Raw genomic sequence first — 18,033 nt, 5'->3', positions numbered from 1 at the left:
CTTTCCATCAAACAAGAATGTGCCATCAAACAGCAACACTCCCTCAAAAACAGGCTATGAAGTGCATGTACTCAAAACGCAACTGAAACCTTGCTGTTCCAAATAAAACACACAGGTTGGTCTAAACTACTTACTGATAAAGCAAAGCATAACAGATATTGAAGTTCCACTTAGCAGCCATGCAAATCTCAACTACTAGCATGTAGACATCTGACTGACAGATGCCACAGAAAGTCAGTATTTCTGCCTCCAAGCAAAAGAGGATTTAAGTCCTTCTATTACAGAAACTTCAGTCAAGTCTGAAAAGAGATTTTGATTACTAACTCTGGATTTAAGTGGGAAAACCTTTACAGTCTTTGATCAAACCCAGAAAATAACCCAGGGACTTCATGGGAGGCTGTTAACTAAATTTAACCAAATTTTAGCACCCAAAGAACTTAGAGGATTGGAGATTTAGGGGGAAATGCCAGCAGGAAAATTGTGTTAGAAGAAAAACTATAAGCATCACGATTTAAAGTGGCATTTTAGAATTATTTTCTGTTTTATTGAGATTTGTTTGAGAAGAAACTTCAGAACAGGAGGCTTTATGGCAGACATTCTAGCTGCACAAAAAGGAACAACAATCTGTGGAATGAGTCTATATGCAGCTTCATCTTCACAAATCCAGGAGTGCTGATACCGTAGAGTGAATTCAACCTGCAGTTTCATGACTAAGTCACATGCTTCAGACAAGGGACAACAGAGTTTTCTTCAAACTCAACTCTCTTAACTGCAAAGATTCCCATACTTAGGAAAAGCAGTTACTATAGGGAATAGCAGAAGAGATTGCCAAGGTCAGTCTCCAAATTATCTGCTATGGAATTACTCCTATCCCCCAAGCCTCATCTTGGGACCTTACAGTACAGAATGACAAAGGCAATCTCCAGTGCTTCTCAGGAACAGCAAAACATAAATAGTGAGCTCCAGGGCTCAGTGACACCTGCCTGGGGCTCCAAAAACCACCTTGCTTTCCCCCAAGGCTACAGGAGCTGCTGCATCACTGGAAGAACATTAACAAGGATTAACCCCTCTCTGCCCACAGCCTGCCCTAGGGCACTCAAAGGGTTTTCTCAGACCTCCCTGATTGCCTTCAATTTTAGTACTGTCAGTTTTAGAGTCATTGCAAACCTGACATCAGCTAAGCCTGAGCTGAAGAGCTGTTAAGAAGTGGACAATGAAATGAAGCAATATAAAGAGGCATGCCTGGCTTTAAGATTAGCTCAAAGAGCCTTCTGAAAAGCCTACAACAAGCTGAAGAGAGTTAATTTGTAAGGAAATGTCATTACTGAAAAGATGATATGCCTCACTGCTATGACAGAAGCAATTCTTGCCATCACAGTTTCATAAGCCTTGATTTAAACCAATCAAACCAGGCACTTGCCTATGAAAAGTAATATGACTTATATCAGCATCAAGACAGAAAGACAAGCTTTGAAATGAGAAAATATTAATCTGGTGCTGTGTCCTGGCTTCCTGTGATGTGTGAGTTCTTATACCTAAGCACTTGCATACTGTAAAATCCTCATTTCACTTAACAAGACTGCTAAAATATACGCAAACTGAATAGCAGAAGAGATGTTTCTCTGAATCAAATGACTTTATTTTTTTCTTGTTTCTTTCCTTCCCAAGAAACTGTTTTTACATCCCTGCAAGCATTCTGGTGTAAACCACTCTCAGCTACACAGGAGGGTGGCTGAGGGAGATACACAGATGGAAGAAAAGGAAGAGTTAAGTAAATAATTTTGCAATAGTCTTCCCCAAAGTGTGAGTTTTCCACTTGGGAGGTCTACCATGAGGGTCAACATTTTCTGCTCCAGGTCTTTAAACTAAACAAACAAGTATTTTTCAAAGGGTTTGTGCAACCCCACTCCCAAGTAGGGAACTGCAGGTGCTTGCTTTTGATAAAATCCATGCAGGAACCTTTTGTTTTCATGGCTACGAAGTGTAAGCCTTGTAGACTCTCCATCTGTTAGCTGCTCTTCCCTACTTTCCAAAAGCTGCAGGGTGAAAGGCAGCAAAGTCTGTAACAGGCTAGCATAGTAAATAGTCTTATAATAAAGCATGGGGGAGAAAAACCCTCCCAAAAAGTCATGCTCATAAACAAATCTTAGCATAATCTGCTTGTGTTAAATCTTTAACTATGATCTTGTCTTGCAAGAACTCATGAAAGTTTACCAACTTTAGCACATGATCTACTGTCACAAGCTCAAAAATATCACAAACCCTGAAAAAGCACATTACTTGCAACTCTCAAGAGACAGGACATAGTTTTATAAGATTGGTTTAATTAACATTTACTTATTTTCAATCCAAAAGTGGTGATAGGCCTCATGCCCATCTTATCCAGCTGAGAAATTGATGTCTTTTCTACTTTTTAAAGAGATTTTAATACAGTGACATTTATGACTTCCTTCAGTAGCAGCTCATAATATCTGCCTATCCAAGTATTTCACCATAAATAAGAGTCAGAGGAAGTTTTAACCCATTAAACTGAGAGATCAAATTTAAACTTCCTGGCTTTGGTTGCTTGTTGATACTGCATTTTGTTTTTTGTTTGTGTTTGTTTAAATCATTCATCTCCATAAGTGGGCTTTTTGTCATTTAAGAGACATTCAATTTCTATGGCAAGATGTGGTTTCTTTGGTACTAACAACAAAATTTACTGGAGAACACTGTGTATCAGATATTATACAGGCATCTTAGCCCCATAAGTACTAGATGAACTTGAACTCTTCACAAAGGCAAACCAGCACTTCAGATCCAGCGAGGCAATGCAGAGAAAAGCATCATTCTGCCCTGAGTCAGCTCTGATCCAGCAGTCTTACTCATTTGGACTCTACACCACAGAAACCGGGCTCTCTTAGCCTTGAACTGATCCTGAAAGAAGCACAGCCACATTCACAGAGCTTAGGCCAGGGGATTAGGCCCTGCCAGCACCAAGCTGGCTCCACATGAAGCCATTTGCACATGCTGGATGGCTTACAAGTAAACTAGGACAAAGCCACCCACAGGTAACTAAGGACTGGCTAACTTGGACAGAGTAGAACTGGCTCATGTTAACTCACTCATGACTAAAACATCATATTCAATTCCACAGTAATTGTAGCAAATAGACCAAATAACTCATTAGTGTGAACTCACCTTGGACTTGACCTGGAGACAAGTGACTGTTTTTCCTGGCATTTATTGCCAGCACATCCTCACTAAACTGCTCAGTCAACAAGTGTCCAGATGCTGTATCTGTGCTGGCAGGATATTTGCCTCGTTTCTTATGTTTCTTCCTCCACATGTCCTCCTCATCCTTTTCATCAGATCCAGAGGACTTCAGCAGAGCTGCACAGTGTCTCAGGCTGTTTGATACTCTCCCACCCAGGTCATCACTCATATTTAACAAGTCACATGCAGCTCCACGCTGATGTACACAATAATCATCCTCCATCTCAGAGTCTCCTTCTAGACTAACAAAGGCATTTTTTTCATGAGGACATCTGTTCTGAGCTATCTGGGGTTTATCATCCTCAAATCCTCCAGGTATGCTCTGTTCCAGGTGAGATGTTCTGACTGGTGAATAGCTGTGCACATTCAACCCATTCCTGGCTGGATTATCCCCATCCAGGCATCTCCTGAGGGGTGGATCCAGATCTGAGCTGGGGTCATCTTCCAGCTGCATCGTCTGCGAAATCTGATTCAAATATGACCGGAACCGGCCACTGTGGTGCTTTTGCACAAGCCTTGTGTAAGCGTTCTTCTGGGGAGCAGCAGGCTTGTTCAATCCCTCCTTGGCACCTTGGGCAGTAGCGGTATTTCTCACATTCCCCAGCTGATCCATAGCGCAGTAAAAGGCCCAAACTTCAGAGTTACAAATAGACAGAGGGGAAAAAAGGGTTATTTTCTTGAAACAAATGTCAAATAATTGATTACGCCAAAAGAGGTAAAAATGTACTAAATAAGAATGTATTGACCTTTACAAAAATTCTGGGTTGGTAAGTCACTCCACTGGGGGGTAGGGGCTTCATGATGTACCTGCACCAAATCCCTGTCGGTGACCTAGAAGTGACCACAGCCCATAAGCCATACCTGCCCATATGCCACACAAAACAGCAATTCCTGTTCTGAGGGTGACACCCCAAATATAAGGGATTCCTTCAATCTGCAATTCCTTGCCTTTGAAAAAGCCAGGTAAATTACAGCAGTGACTGACAGATTGTATCAGATGCATCAGTTTAGCAGTTATCAGAAGTAAAATCTTGTCATGTCCAACCTGGAGTCTTCAAAAATAACTGCATCCTTACTGAAGTGTTTCAATACTGCTGTAAAAAGCATGCATTGCCTGTCAGCTCCCTCTCACAGTGGCTGACACTTCCAGATTATATAGGACATTTGCTTCAAATACCAAGAATAACCATTACACCTCGTTTTTCTAGCCTTAAATGCACTCCCAGTGTAAATTCCCTAGCACAAGTACCTACCTTGCAAGAGCTCGTAATTCTTAGTGGCTGAGATACACTGGCTTACCGCTCCATCCAGTGCCAGTTTCCGTAGATGGTACTATGCCTCTACCTTTGCTGCACAAGTGTGGAACTTAAGTAGATGAAGCATCTTTCAATTCTTTTTCAGCTGCTCTACCTTTTAAGTTTTTGCAGCAAAACAATCTAGTAAGTTGTCCTCAGCTACTATTAAGGTAAATTATAGGTATAGACAGGACATAGCAATGATTTTTGATGTATGCAATATCAAAGAAGAATGTAAAAATACATTGATAATGGAGCCCAGTGCAAATGCTATCTTCTGTGGGTTTTCATGAAAATGCCTCTTTTTTCCTTCAAGACATGTCTGAAGCAGAAGAGCTGACTTTCACCCCAGCTGGTATGCTGAGAACTTCAGGGCTCGCTGGCATTTCTTCTATGCCAGAACTGAGGGGCACTGGACTCAAAGCTAAACTAAAGGATACTGTCCTTTCTCTTCAATTCTGTAAGCACAGGGATATTGGCAGGACAGAATACAAAGCTCAGCAGAAGTGAAATTTACATTCCCTTGCCTACTCCCAGCACGCTTGGAATTTCTCATCATCCTTCCCAACTCCCTTCTCCCTTTTGCTGCAGTTGCACAGAGGATAAGGACACAGGCAGTCTCTTCTGAGCACATACTCCCAGGGAACAGGGCACCATCCGGCAGGGACCAAGGACTGCAGAACCAACTCCTCCCCAGAGTGCCTGCTGCGGCCCTTTCAGAGAAACAACTTGCGTTGCAGCAAGACTTACTTAAGTAATTGAGCAGGAATGTGAACAGGCTTCACAATATAAAGCGAAAATTAAAAATCCCTGAATAATAGGAAAAATACTTTGTGTGGTTTGTGATACTTGTTCCTAAGATTTTCCATTGGTGCTGGCCAATAACAACTTTTCTAATAGACTGACCTGCCATAGATCTATTACAAAGCCCTCACATGGGTAGCTCTACAGTAAGCTTTAACATCATCTTCTCCCACTGCCAATTCAATAAAAGTAGATAGCATTTATAAAAGCCAGCAGGACTACTCCAAACACTGCTTCCAGGATACAGGACTTTGCCATTTTTACTTACAAGTAAGGAGTAAACATTCACACCTCGCCTACACTATAATTTCTACAACTTAAATCACATTAGCAGTTGACAACTGTAGCACAGACAAAAACCAGAGACTTACAAGCCCCCATGCATTACAATTTCATCATTAGTCTTCCATGGACAGCCAGGATTTGACAGCTTCATAACAGTGGGGAGCAGAGGGAAGGCAGAAGTGAGTGTAAGGTTAGGTGCAAGGTACATCCGCCCTGCCTGGCTCCCGTTGACGGGACAGCACTGTGGGCGAGTGAAAGCCAAGAAGGAGGCACTGAGGGAAGACGCTGGCATAGCTGGGCCCAGAATTAAAGCTGCCCGTCATTTCCACTCAGCTGTTTACGCAGAGCGGCACCGGCCATCCTCACCCCCTGTCACCGCCAGAGACACAACGCTCGCGGGTAGCCAAGCGCCCCAGCCAGCGCTCAGCAGCGAGAAGCCCGAGGAGCAGGACCGGAAGCGGGACTTCAGGCTCCAGAGGCAGTCCCGGGGCCGCCCCGCGCCCGCCGCCTCCCCTGCCAGGCGCGAGCGCTCTCGCCCGGAGCCCCTCCGACCCCCTCAGGGACGCAGCCAGGGCTACTGCCGCCCTCCTGCGGGGCCCGACGCAGGAGCTGACTCCCGCGCCCCCCGGACGAGCCACCGAACGGCCAGACCCGGCCCCCCGTCACGGCGCGGGCGCTGCCATGGGTTTGACAGACCCCCAGCACCACCGGGCCCGACTAAGGAGCTGTTCTCCTCCCTCTGCCCCTCACTCGGGTGCCAGCCCGCAAAGGGGGCACCGCGCCTGGCCGCAGCACTCACCGGCCAAGCCGCTCCCCGCGCCGCTCCGTGCCGTTTAAATGTCCCAGGGCCCCCAAAGGCCACTTCCGGGTCGGAGGCGGCCTACGGGCCGCGGCACGGCCCAGAAGGCCTCGCGCGCGAAGCGCTCTCTCCCCATTCAACTCTGGCAGGGCGCCCCCTGTGCTGGGGCAGGAGCCCCGGGCGGCCTCTAATGACCTGGGGCGGGCCGACAGCCTGGGGGTGCCGGGCATGCAGTGCCTGGCGCAGCCGGGGTCTGGAAACCCACATCGGAAAAGGCCTTGTGAGGGTGGCACGGTGTTAGGGTGCCCCAGCCCGCCCTCTGCGGAGAAGGGGGCTCCCCACTGGCAGCGCCCCAGTGCCCTAGGCTGGGGCTTCTCCTGCGGGAGGATGAGCAGGGGCGTCCAACGGGGTCCCCCCGGGGGTGGGGGACAGGAGGTGCTGTCACCACAGCAGGGACCCAACCCACGCAGACACCTTGCTGTCTGAAGTTTGCAGACCACCTCTTCCAGTCAGGGCCACCTGAGACCTCTGTGATGGTTCGGTTGAGCTCGGTGCCAGCATGCTGCTCCAGCCAAAGTTTCTAGCCAGATAGGTGAAAAAAGCATAGTTTGGCTGATTTAATACTGTAAATTGCTGAGGCTGGTATTGTCTCAATGGAAACTCAGAGCTTTGCAGGCACCCGTACCTCCAAAAGCCATGCAGGGAAGCCCCCTTCAAGATGTATGTGGTCTCACTTTCACTGCCGAGGAGAGCAGGTTCCTGGGCTCCTGCTCCCTGAGGTCTTTGTGCTTCCCTAGCACTGGAGGTTGGTCACCAGGCAACTTGCAGGTCATCAGCCCACCCATGCCACAGCACACAAATAGTGACCAACTCATGGTGCCCAGTGGCAGTGGCCTGATCTCCAGAAGGATAAGTCAGCCTTTGAATCAGAGGGTGACATTAAAGCATGAGACCAAGGTCAGGAGCTGGGACTTTTACTCCCTGCTCTTCTGTGACTGCAGACCTCTCACGGGGCTTTATAGCAAAGTCAGATCCAGGGTCTGGCTAACTGGGAGTTAGTTTTAGTCACCCTGGTGTTACCTGCAAATTAAGGCTGGGTTTGCCGAAGAACTTCAGCCCAAATTAAAACTGAAGAGGAATAAACTAGCCTCATGGCGCCCCCAGTCATCCCTGTTTGAGCTGCCTGTCTGGAGTAGCCCCTCAGGGATTGGAGGGTGGGTCCAAAGGAACCAGAGCTGGTGTCCCCAAGGGGGCTTTGGTGGGGAAATGCTGTGTTCAGTCCTCAGTTCTGCCAGAACATGAGTCTGAGCAGGCCATCCTGCTGCCCTTAGGCAGCCCTTAGGATGGTGAAGACACCTGCTCCATGGTGCTTGTTCCTCATCCTGCAGGTTGGTACCCACAATGCCTGGCATCAGTCACCTCTAAAGACCATGAGACCATGTCTGCTCAGTGTGTAGCAATACCTTTGGTTGCCAGCCCCTCCCAGGCTCAAATCGGCCCCACAGACATGCTTCCAGCCAGTGCTGCTGGGCCTCCATGAAGTCTGCTCACCTCTGTGGTGAGCCCTCTGAGATAGAGCGGCTGAAGGTGAAGCACCCCACGGCAGTCATGGCAGGCATAGGCTGCTCCAACTCTGGCCCTCAGGTCGGTACAGGGAGCTGCCCTGAGAAAGCACAGGGCTTTGCTGTGGGACCAAGGGTGTCAAGCACAGACCTTCCTGCACAAGGACAGTCACACCTGTCTGGGTGTCGGGATGCCACCAGCAAAGGGAGTGTTTCATTGACATGAACCACACCGAACCAACAGGCTCTGCCTGTGATCTGCTGGCACTGCTGCCCCCACCCTGGCACCTCTGGCCAGCTCAGGGAGGAGAGAGAGGACTCAGCTCTGCCATGGCATGGCTGGGAGGCATCGTAGAATCATAGAATAGTTAGGGTTGGAAAGGATCTTCAGATCATCTAGTTCCAACTCCTCCGCCATGGGCAGGGACACCTCACACTAAACCATGTCACCCAAGGCCTCATCCAACCTGGCCTTGAACACCGCCAGGGATGGAGCATTCACAACCTCCCTGGGCAACTCATTCCAGTGTCTCACCACCCCAAGAGTAAAGAATTTCTTCCTTATATCCAATCTAAACTTCCCCTGTTTAAGTTTTAACCCATTACACCTTGTCCTAGCACTATAGTCCTTAATGAATAGTCCCTCCCCAACATCCTTGTAGGCCCCCTTCAGATACTGGAAGGCTGCTATGAGGTCTCCACGCAGCCTTCTCTTCTCCAGGCTGAACAGCCCCAACTTTCTCAGCCTGTCTCCATACGGGAGGTGCTCCAGTCCCCTGATCATCCTCGTGGCCCTCCTCTGGACTTGTTCCAACAGTTCCATGTCCTTTTTATGTTGAGGACACCAGAACTGCACACAATACTCCAAGTGAGGTCTCATGAGAGCAGAGTAGAGGGGCAGGATCACCTCCCTCGACCTGCTGGTCACGCTCCTCTTGATGCAGCCCAGGATACGGTTGGCTTTCTGGGCTGCGAGTGCACACTGAAGCCGGCTCATGTTCATTTTCTCATCGACCAACACCCCCAAGTCCTTCTTTGCAGGGCTGCTCTGAATCTCTTCTCAAGCTGCCCCATGCCAGCCACACAGCTGCTGCACACCCTGGGTGGCAAGAAAGGAAGCAGCCCTTCCCTGTGCAAGCAGAGACCACTCAGCAGCCGGTCCCCCAAAGACGGAGTGTAGATGCAGTTCCCACTGGTGCTTGCTGCAGGAAGCATGGCCGTGTGGAACCACTCTTTCAGTGGAAGGGTGTGTACTCCCCTGCTCCCTCCTGCTCTCCTAGCTGCTGTTAAAGTGAAGTGGTTGGCATCTGCTCTGCTAAGGCGCAGTGGTGGCACGTTCCCAGCTGTGCAAGGCTGGCCTGTGCCATCCTTCCCCCTGCTCTTGCTGTGTGGAGCAGTGAGGAGCTCACGCACCTGGAAGAGCCAGAGATGGGGCAGGGGGGACCCCAAATTCCCCAGCCCCACTGCCCCCCCTCCCTGTGCCAGCCAGGTGGGAGCAGCAGCTCCTGTCTGTGCCACTGAGTCATGCCATGTCCCTGCTCTTCTTCATCCCTTTAGTGATGAAGCTGAGCCCGGAGCTTGGCCAGGCTCCCTCCTGCACCAGGTGGTGCCACCAGCTGCGGCAGCTTCAGCATTCCCTGTTCCTTCCACAGGAGACTACAGATGTGGGGAGGAGGAAATGGGGAGGATTCAGTGTTTGTTAGCACCACTGCTGGCACTGGGACCTGTAGTTTTGCAGTGATATCATGTGTGGCAAGAGGGATATGGCTCCACAGCTGGACACCTCCATCATCCTTGACTCCTGCCTCCAGCTAGATCCCGACTTCACAAGGGACCGTGAGCACCAGCAGACTGGCAAAGCATTCTTCAGTCCTCTCCTGGTGGTGTATGGAAATCTGGAAACATGGTCTGGTCCATGGGGCGAAGCCTGCATTTACCCTCCCTTTTTCTCTGCCCCATCACTGGCTAAGACAAACGAGACACAACAAAGGCATGTCAACAGCATGTTGCCCCGCAGGCACGCAGCAGATCCCTGTGTGGCTAGGACTAGCTGTGTGCCCATTCTTCACACCCTTTCAAAGAGGCCATGTGCAAATGTGGCAGCAAGCTGGTGCTTCATGCAGGATCTCACCAAATGCAATCCCTCCTAGGGAAGGAATGGACTGCTTCAGTCATGCCTTTGGCTCCATGTTCCATCTACACCATTCTCACAGCTGCCAAGCAGAAAGGAGCAGTTGCCTTGCTGCTGCTTCTGTGCCTCTCCATGGCAACTCATGGGCTTTCTGAAAGGGAGCAGGTCCATGGGCAGATTTTTCCCCTGCACTCTCATTTCCTGGGGTCCTGTAGCAGCAAGCCCAGCCCGGTGTCCTGGCTTGCTTTCCCACAGCGCAGGATTATCTCACCATCTTCCTCCGGGCACTAACTGGTAGCTGCTCCCCAATGCTGGAGGCTGGAACGTGTTGTGGCACCTCAGCTGAGGTGAGAGCACTGCATGGCTCCTTGGCTGGGAGTGCCCCACTTACGAAGGCTTTGGCGACTCTGCTTGTGGTTTCAGTGAGGAGTAAGGGCCCGCCCAGCTCTCCTTTACATCAGTGTTAATCAGGAGTGACTGGCCAAAGACCTGGAGCCGCCCCAAGATGACTCAATGGGGGGATCCCTGGACGGGAGCGGAGCGGTTCTTCCAACGCCTCTGTCTGCTTCCCGCAGCCCACCTGGCGTAAACTGACAACTGCTCATGGAAATGTCACCCCTGCCAACCCGAATATCACCTCTTACTGATACGGACTATTTCAGGTTGCAGGCCATGGCAGGCGGATGGAGGGCAGTGGGGTGCTCTGCCTCCCAGCTGTTGTCCAGAGGGTAGAGCCACGTGACACAGGGATATGCTTAAAGGCAGAGAGGGGCCACAGGTTTGCTCTGGAGCCTCTGAGCACCCTTGGAAATGTCTCAGTTGCAGCAACAGCATCCAGAGTTAGGCCAGAGTCTCACTTGCTTTGACATCACCCAGGCACTGAGAGCCGTCTGGGCACTTGGCCTGAGGACATAAGCCATGCTCAGGGGTGGAGGGAAGGAGACAGTTTTATTACCATAAATAAGCTAAAAACCATCTTTCTCCACAGTAGATACCCATCTGATAACTGTGTCCCAACACATATGGTCTTGCCCCACTCGCCCTTCAGCTTCTCCAGTCTTCTCCTGTGCCCTCCATACCTCTGGTTGGGAAACACGCCACCCAAGATCAGGACTGGTGGGTTCCCATATCCCTCAGACACAGCAGCGCCTGGAGGAGCACCTGCAGCTTGCCCCAGGCAGGGGCAAAGGTCTGGTTTGGCTGTGTTTGTCCACCAAAGGAAAATGAGAACCAGACCCTAGCAAAGAGGGAAAGACAGCTAAGAAAGAGGTGAAGGAGGCAGCAGAGGAAAGAGGTGGGGTGCCAGGGTATGATGTTGAAGCAACAGGGTTAGTACCTTGCTTCTGATTTAGCTAGGGTCTCACGATTTCTCTCACGGATACCTTTAAGTCTCTCACATAGTAATAGTAATTTTACCTGGTTATAATGGCTAAATCTCTTCTAAACCCCAGCCTGCATTTTCCCTGCACCCTCCTGCCCAGCCAGTGGCAGGACTGAGCCTCTCAAAAGTGTTCAAAGCGGATAACACCAAAGCTCCATGGGTCCCATCGGGAGGGAGCTGCCCTGCACCTGCTGAGCCTGTGGGAAGCTGGGACAGGGCATTGGGGAGGTGGGGTGAGAGGGACAGAGTGCACAGGGCAGGGGATGTGCAGTGAGTTGAAGCACCATCTGATGCTCCCAGGGAAGTGGAAAACGTGCCTTCGAGGCAGTCAGGGACTAACAAACCATGCTGCTCTGCAACCCCAGGGACTCAGCCCAGAACCCCCTGTTCCTGCCACTCTGTCCTCACTCCACGCATGCAGGGTGGGATGCAAACAGCCTTCACCAGGCCCATTTTGGAGCTGCAAGCTCAATGGGAACAGCACACCAAGAGCAAGCGAGGGCAATGCTCCGAGTGGAGACTGCAGGGCTGAGGGGCTGGTGGGCACATCCCCACAGCTCAGTGAAGGCAAGCAGGGGCCACCGCCGGCTCTGCTGCGACTGGCAGGCGGAGTGGTGAATGAGAGCCTAACTTATCAGTATTACCTCATGTGAAAGCCCTGTGCCTTTGTATCTCAAGCAAACATCGGCCATTATACCCCAGCGGGCCGGCATTGTTATTCTGTCTGGTTGCAAAAGGTTAGGGCTGTGGAGCCCCGCACGTCCACACCGGCTGCCCACGGGGTGGCAGCGAGGCCACCAGGATGCTCCACAGCCAGCGGTGCTCCCTGGCCATGAAAGCAGTGGCCCCGGCTGGTCCCAGGCGCAGCCAAGCCCTGGCCAGACTGTTATTTGCTCTGCAAAGCTGCCTCACTACCCGTGGCACTGAAATCTGCCCCTTCCCTCGCCAGCCCCCTGCCCTGGCCAGGGCCACCCAGCGCTGCTCAGCCTGACACCTGTAGAAATCTTTCCATGAGAGACAGCCAGACTCCCTCCCAAAAAGACAAAAACAGGGGCAGAAAGCCCAAATTTGGCTTCAGCGGGATCACAGCCCTGGCAGGAAGTCAAGGGCTTGACCACCAGCATTCCTGAGACCAGCAGGGATTCAGCTCCTGGCGTCTCAGTGCTCCCCTGAGATTTTTCACATACAGGATGCTCCATAGAAAGGCCCAGGAAGCTCAACAGCCTTGTCCTGAAGGACCAATGCCAAAAGGAGCTTCCCACTGCCTGGTGCTGGGTTCCCAGGAAGCCAGCTCAGAGGGACTTGAGGGCATTCAGTGAGGCAGGGGGCTGCAAGGAAGCTGCTGATGGCATCTCTGAGGGTGGCAGGGTTTCACCCAGCCCAAACGGGCAGAAGAGGCTCCTATCAAGCTCGGACGTGCGCTGCTACCAGAGCTGTGGGGCCAGTGAAGGCAAGCTCAGCTGGCCTGCATGCACAGGTAGCACGTTAGGGCACAGACACCTGCTCGAGGCTGTGGCAGGGTGACACGGTGACATTCAGCTCCAGCACTGTGATGGGGTCCCCCATGGACACAGGCTGGGGGCCCATCCCCGCTGGCCTGCCAGATCCCTGCCCAGAATCTGCACAATTCACAGCTCCTTATGGGGTGACGATAACTCACCTTTTGGCCTTTCCAGGCCGTCACTTCTTTGGGCAGTACATCTTCCCAAAGGGATGCTCAGTGCCAAAACTGACAAGGCTGATGTTGAGACCTCCAGACTGCATATGTGAAATGCTGGCAGACCCCCATTTCTGGGGGGAAGGTATCTGAGAAAAGAAGGACAAAAGCAATTGTAGTGTTTCACTTGGAAAATCCCAGCAACCTGCCCCTATGTTAGCTGTGGAGCCAAGGCTGCTGGCAGCTGGAGGCAATACAATTCATGTCCTCAGAGGACTGACACAGAGGAAGGCTCATGGCATGGACTCATCTGTGTGTTAGAATTGCTTCATTTTCTCAATGTTCAACAAAAATCTTGAGACGTGGTGTTCCCGCTCCCACCAGCCCAGCCCTGGAGCATGGCCATCCCAGCACAACCCTGGGGAAAACATCCAGAAACTCCAGAGGAGAGCAGAGCATCCTGGGGAGCACAGGGAAAATGGCAAACCCTAAAAGGCAAACCCCAAAGCAAGTCCCTGGGGGGAAAGCACACTGTGCCTCCCAGGATACCAGCAAAGACACAGGAGTCTCTGCCTGGAGCTTTCCCTTGTCTTCTTGTCCTCTCCAGTCTGTGAGGTTTGGGAAGGGACAGAGATGGCCTCTCCATTTCCATGCCCTTGCTGCATTTGCAGCTCTGTTCTCATCTGTCCCATCAGGGTGGCTCTGCAGGGCCTCTTCCCATCATGGTCCTGGCTTGGGAAGAGGGGATGTTGGCCATGCATGTGTGCTGGGCCAGAGCCCTCTTCCAGACCCAAAGGAGACAAGGGAAAATGTAAAATCATGTAGTGTTTCCTATAGTGCCTCACTCAGCAGCAGCATCCAAAATAAACACCAGGCATGTTCAAACAGCATTTCAGACACAGAGACCTGGAGGTGAAGCAGGTGCTGGTGCTGCCACAGCACTTCAGGAGCATCGCACCCCCATGTGCAAAGCCACCCCATCCCCATGATGGCCTAGTGGCTGCCCAGGCCCAGGGACTATTGGTGGCCAAGTCTGAGCCTTCAGACAGTGCTCCTGTCTCAGGGGCTATATGGTTATTCCCCAGAAAAGCTTGCTTCAGAGCATCTCAAGGAGGCATAGTGCCTGCTGTGTCCTGCTACAGCTGTGGGACCAGATGGTCCCCTGCCACTACATGCACTGGTGGCTGCTCATATATCCCTGCAGCCAAAATTGAATTCCCCCCCAAACTGCTTCTCACTGAGCCTGCTATCTAGACCCCTAGAGAAGTACTCTAAACCTGAAAAAAAAAACCCTCATAAACTGAAAAACTCCTGCTGTGGTACATCAAACCCTCAGTGGCGTTCTCTTGGAGAGCATCAGCACACATCTTACTCCTGGGGACTAGCATTTGTTGACTGTGCTGGAGGAGAAGTAGCTCCTCCATCTTCACACCTCTTCCACTCTGCCCCAGGCAGGTAGAGAGCAACTGGGCACAACATGACCAGGACAAGCAGAGAGCAGCAATGTGCTGGGGCTTGTTCCAAACCCATCAATGGACTTCGGGATGGTGCTTAACCAACAGCTCCTTGGTTTGGCCACTGGTTGCAGGAAAATATTGGCCACTCCATCATCTCCATCATATGCCTGCAGCCTTCTGATGTTTCTTTTTGCAAAGGGGCAACCAGCCCTTGCATGACATCAGCTGGAAAGCCTCACGCTAGAGTTATCTATCGCTCTGTCAGGAAATGTTCCCTGGCCCATGGCAGCAGCAGAGACATAAATCTGGGCAACGATTTCCCCAAATCAATACAGAAACTCCCTAATGAAGAGCAAGTGGGAGAAAAAGGGGATTGATAGCTGGCTGCTCATTGCTGCAGTGGCACAGCTTACTTCAGGCTAGAGTCCACGTTTCTGTCCTTGTAAACCTTCCTGGGGTCACCCTCTGGAAGGTGCCCAAAACATGGCTATTGACTTCAGCCAAGGAGCCGGGGCCCAGCACTGCCTGGCAATGAGGATCCAGCCTCACCCACAGGCATCGCTCACCCCTTCCTTGTGATGGGGCCAAAACACCCGGTGCTGTGTCACACATACCCCCATGACCCATCTCCTCCCATCCTCCCAGTGATGCTGGCACCAGTCACACTTTGATGAATCCCTTTCCATCCTTGTGCGTGGGAACCCGTGTACCCTCTCACACATGCACCCATCCCGCTCCCTACACCAGCAGTCCCCTCGAGTCCTCCTTCTTCAGGGGTCATCCCCACTTTGCTAAGGCTCAGCAGTATCTCCCCATTTTTAACCCCAGAGCAGTGATGTTCTCTGCTTTTGAGCAGTTCCCGGCACATGCACCCTCCCACCTGACTCCAGGAGTGGGGCTTTCTTGAGGGCACGATACATCCTTGGCTTTGGGTGATGCCCAGCAGAACCCAAAGGGGCGGGAGGCTCAAATCTGGACTGAATGGAGCCAGCACCACTGCCACTGGACGGACACCTCTGAACAACCCTCAGTCAGCTGTCACACAGGAAAGCATGCTGGGGACATTGTGTTATATGAACAGCAGTCAGACATGGATTTTCACACCTTTCTTAGGTGACTCCAAGCCACCTCTCACCAGACACACCACAGGCCATCTCCCTGTATCCCCTGGTCCAACACTGGTGTTCCGCAGGGGCAGACTAGCCCTGGAGCCCCTCTCTGGGTGCAATGAGGAGGGATGTCACCCCCTCCAGCCCATCCCATGAGTCTCCATCCCTCCTCCTCCGGCCGTGCAGGATCCCTTTGCACTCCAGTGGCCGGGGGAGGCCCCCAGTGAGCACATCTCTCTCCACCCCACTCTCTCAGTTTCCACTCGTGCTCTGAGTCTGCCAGGTTTTAGCCTGGGCGAGCATCCTGAAGGGCCGTGGGCTAACACAGGCACACCCCTTTAAGGGTCAAAAACTTTCAGGCCCCCATCCCAAGAAGCAAAAGGGCTTCATGCCCTTCCTGCCCACCTCTTCTTTCCCCTTGGAGCTTTTGCCACCCCCCTCCCCACCCCCACCCCCCCGCCCCCCCGGTGTATCCGATCTTTTTTGAGTTAAGGGAAAGGCTTTGTGTGCACCGGGCTCCTACTCCAGCGACTTTCAGCAGAAAAGGCAGGGTAATTTGAATAACAAGACTAATTGGATTTATAAAGCACAGCCCCTCCCCCCAAACCCGAGGCTCTGCGCAGTGTGACAATGAAAACATGCTAATGAAAACCACACTGGTGAAAGCTTGAGGGCACTGACGAGCCTCCTGCGGGCAGGAGCTGGCTGAGACCTGACCGCATTGTGGTGTTTGTGGCAATGCTGGAATACTCCGGGGTAAGGGACTGTTGGAGAAGCTCGGATGCAACTGCCGACCCCACTTCCCCAGTGTGCAGGGGGCTGGTAGCAAGCAAGTCAGCCCTTCCTCCCCACACTGTGACATTGCCCCGAGCCATCCACCCGATTTCCTTCCCCATATGGGTCCCCCTAGGAGAAGCCATAGCATCCGGGCAGGTGCTAGCATAGCCAGGACACTGATGGCAGGACTCTTGTGTCCGCTGCCGTGCTGCTGGTGACCTCAGGCACCCCAACAACCCCAGGCTGTGGAGCTCAGCTTTCTGCTGCTCCCCTTTCCCCTGCACAAGCCCTGCTGAAGGGGGTAGTGCTGCAGAACCCTCCTCCTTGAACCCCAGAGAGGCTGGATGTCACACTATGCGTTGGGTGGGACGAGAGCTGAACCTCAAGAGTAGGAGCCTCTCTCTGCTCCTTGCCTGCACCCACAGCTCCCTGGCACCCGGGGCTGGCTCTAATCCTGACTCCCATTGTCTCTCTCTGCCTGCACGCAGACGAATGCCCAAGCACAACTTTACACTCCAGAAAGTCCAAGTTGTATCCACCTGGCAGGCACAATGGAAAAACCACCGAGACCTTCTCTTTCCAGCTCCTGTTCACATGGAGCTGGAAAGCCAATCGCCTTTGAAGTGTCCCGTGCCGGTAGCCTGGGCTGTGGAGGAGGAAACATCTCCCTGTTCCAGAGTGGGGACAATATGGACCCCCCAAAAGCCACGGCTCCCCAGCAAAGGCAGCTCCAAGGGTTAGGTCTGGGGAGCAGCAGAGCCCAGAAAGACCAAGAAAAGGAGCAAGAGGAAGGGAACAGCCTGAAGCTAACCCCAGGGAGAGGGGAAAGAGCAGAGAGTGTTTCCCTGGTCCCAGGGAAGGGATTTGGGGTGCAAATCCAGCCTGGTGCAATCCAGCATTGCATGATTCTGCAGAGGAGGGTGTCTTTCCTCTGGCCTGATCCCAGTATGAGCATCACCCCCCAGCCAAGATACCAGAGATGGTGCCCAGCTCCATCAGCAAAAAGCAACGGGAGCCCCAGAGCTGGCTAGTGCCAGGCACAGCAGCAGCAGCAACGCAAACTGTGCTCTTCCAACCGCTGAAGGGGAAGGGTCAGTGCAGGAGGGAGTCCCCCCCCTTTGTCCCCAAAGCTTCTGCAAGACCCTGGGGTTAATCCCGGGATTACATCCTTCTCCCACACCCTCCAGCTCCGGGAGCAGAATGGAGGAGGCCAGGCTGCACAGCCCTTGGAGTCCTGTCCCCAGGAGGGACCCTGTGCCCCGCGGAGGACATCTCCAGGGTGTATTATAAGCTTCATCCCCGGAACCAGGGAGACCACCAGCCTCCCCAGGGAGAGCAGAGGGAGCAGGTCATCCCCGCCAAGCCCAGGGACCCACCCTGGTGCTCTCAAGCAGTGCCACTGCCCCCTGTGTACCCCTGTGTCCCCAGGTGCCCCCAGCATCCCTGCCAGGGAGGGCAGTGTGTCCCCTCCTGCCGAGCAGGGACCTGTGAAGGAAGCTGGGGGACAGGCAGGTTCTAATC

The 18,033-nt window shown here is 52.2% G+C and overlaps 1 protein-coding gene across 2 annotated transcripts in view; it reads right to left on the bottom strand.

The window, feature by feature from the left end:
• The window catches only part of DIS3L2 (DIS3 like 3'-5' exoribonuclease 2), a 208,549-nt gene extending 201,977 nt beyond the window's left edge, over window positions 1-6,572 (bottom strand). For both annotated transcript variants that reach the window (XM_080622290.1, XM_080622291.1), the window contains exons 1-2: window positions 6,439-6,572; window positions 3,181-3,888 (exon numbers count right to left, since the gene is read on the bottom strand). In XM_080622290.1, coding sequence (XP_080478416.1) covers window positions 3,181-3,868 — 688 coding nt within the window. In that variant the 5' untranslated portion in view covers window positions 3,869-3,888; window positions 6,439-6,572. The remainder of the gene's footprint in view (window positions 1-3,180; window positions 3,889-6,438) is intronic.
• Between the last annotated feature and the right edge of the window lie 11,461 nt (window positions 6,573-18,033).

Source organism: Psittacula echo (assembly GCF_963264785.1).
Source record: "Psittacula echo genome assembly, chromosome: 7".
NCBI classification, from domain to species: domain Eukaryota; kingdom Metazoa; phylum Chordata; class Aves; order Psittaciformes; family Psittacidae; genus Psittacula; species Psittacula echo.
Note: the sequence above shows the minus strand (reverse complement) of the source record. Positions and strands in the feature narration are given on the sequence as shown.